Source organism: Castor canadensis, chromosome 6 (assembly GCF_047511655.1).
Source record: "Castor canadensis chromosome 6, mCasCan1.hap1v2, whole genome shotgun sequence".
Lineage (NCBI taxonomy): Eukaryota > Metazoa > Chordata > Mammalia > Rodentia > Castoridae > Castor > Castor canadensis.
In genome coordinates, this window is record NC_133391.1 from 31,978,064 (window position 1) to 31,979,807 (window position 1,744).

General features: G+C 34.6%; 1 protein-coding gene across 1 annotated transcript; it reads left to right on the plus strand.

Moving 5' to 3' along the window:
• The first annotated feature begins 277 nt into the window (after nucleotides 1–277).
• Nucleotides 278–1,189, plus strand: LOC109684828 (taste receptor type 2 member 8-like). Its single transcript, XM_020161400.2, has one exon. It carries the CDS (start codon nucleotides 278–280, stop codon nucleotides 1,187–1,189), a length of 912 nt encoding a protein of 303 aa, XP_020016989.2.
• Nucleotides 1,190–1,744: the final 555 nt, after the last annotated feature.

A 1,744-nucleotide genomic window follows, 5' to 3' on the forward strand; every position in this document is an offset into this window, starting at 1 on the left:
CAGTTATCACTCACTAAAGGTAATAACTTTAATTTTCCCAAGGTACAAAAACACTATACAAGCCACTTGGGGCAATCAGTTGGTTTAGTCTTTGTGAATGTAAAAAGAATTCTATTCCAAAGGAGAGCTGAGCACTTTGGGAATGCTATCAAAGTCAGAATAACAACAGATGAAAATATTGTCGCACAATTTGAAGAATTTATCATGCTCCAACTGGTCATTTGTAAATTAGCCCATCTACAGTGAGATTTGAGATCAGAGTGTTCTCTACAGAAACATGTTCACTACTGAAGCTATCTTTATCATCATAATATCTGTAGAATTCATAGTAGGGGTGTTGGGGAATGGATATATTGTACTAGTCAACTGGATTGACTGGATTAAGAAGAAAAAGATTTCCTCAATTGATTATATCCTCACAAGTTTAGCTATCTCCAGAATATGTTTGGTTGGTACAATTGTTCTCCATGGCATTCTGATAGTGCTATACCCACATGCTTATGAAAATCATAAACTGCAGGTATTCCTTTTCAGCTTCTGGACAATCTTCAACTATTTAAGTATGTATTTTGTTACATGCCTCAGTGTCTTCTACTTCCTCAAGGTAGCCAGTTTCTCCCACCCACTTTTTCTCTGGCTGAAGTGGAGAATTGACAGAATGGTTCATTGGATCTTGCTTGGATGCTTTGCCATTTCTTTGCTGGTCTTCTTTGTACTGGAACCAATACTGAGTTGTACGTTTAAGGTTCATAGAATTACAAACCATAAAAGAAATGGCACTGAAATGTTCAATGTGAGCAAAATTCATTATTTTGAGCCATTAACTTTATTTAACCTATTTGCAATGATTCCATTTATTATATCACTGATCTCATTTTTCCTTTTAATGGTATCCCTATGGAGACATACTAAGCAAATGAAACTGAATGCTACAGGTTGTCGAGACCCCAGCATAGAAGCTCATGTGAGAGCCATGAAAATTATAATTTCATTTTTCTTCTTCTTTTTTATTTACTGTGTGGTTTCTCTTTTAGTAACTTTTAGCTATCTTATGGTAGAACAAAAGCTAATTATGATGATTGGGGAGATTATAGCGATTCTATATCCATTGGGTCACTCACTTATGTTAATTTTGGGAAACAATAAACTTAGGCAGGCATCTGTCAAGATGTTGATGTGTAGAAAATAGCTTATATGGTATGAAATATTAATTATATAATGGACTCAAAAGTAAACCTTATTTCTAATAAAAATACAGTAGTCTCTGATGAGGAGGATCACTTGAGCTCAAGAGTTTGAAGCCAGCCAGCCGGAGCAGCATAGAAAAATCCTGTCTCAAAAAAAAAATACTATTTTCTATAAGTCCATTCTCATTCTAATTTTTTCCAGTTATTCCACTTATTTTGGATGCATATCTTCCAGCATACCAAGACCTATTAGCAAATTAATGAATACATCCTTTATGTCTCTTTATAGTCATTCTTATATTCATTTTCCCTTTGCTCTAATCTCAGAATTCATACATCTCTTCTTGCCTTGTTAATGAAAATATTAGGCATATATCATTGTGTGTAGTTAAATTCTTTTAAGATTTGACTTTTGTCTATGGTAAGCTGCATCTCTGCTACACTTAATGGTTTCTCCCTCTTCCATTCATGTATTCTCAATATTGGCCTTTATTCGTGGCTCTGTTGAGTTACTTCCACTTGGCTTATTATCTAGGAATCCAGATCTCCCTTACCTG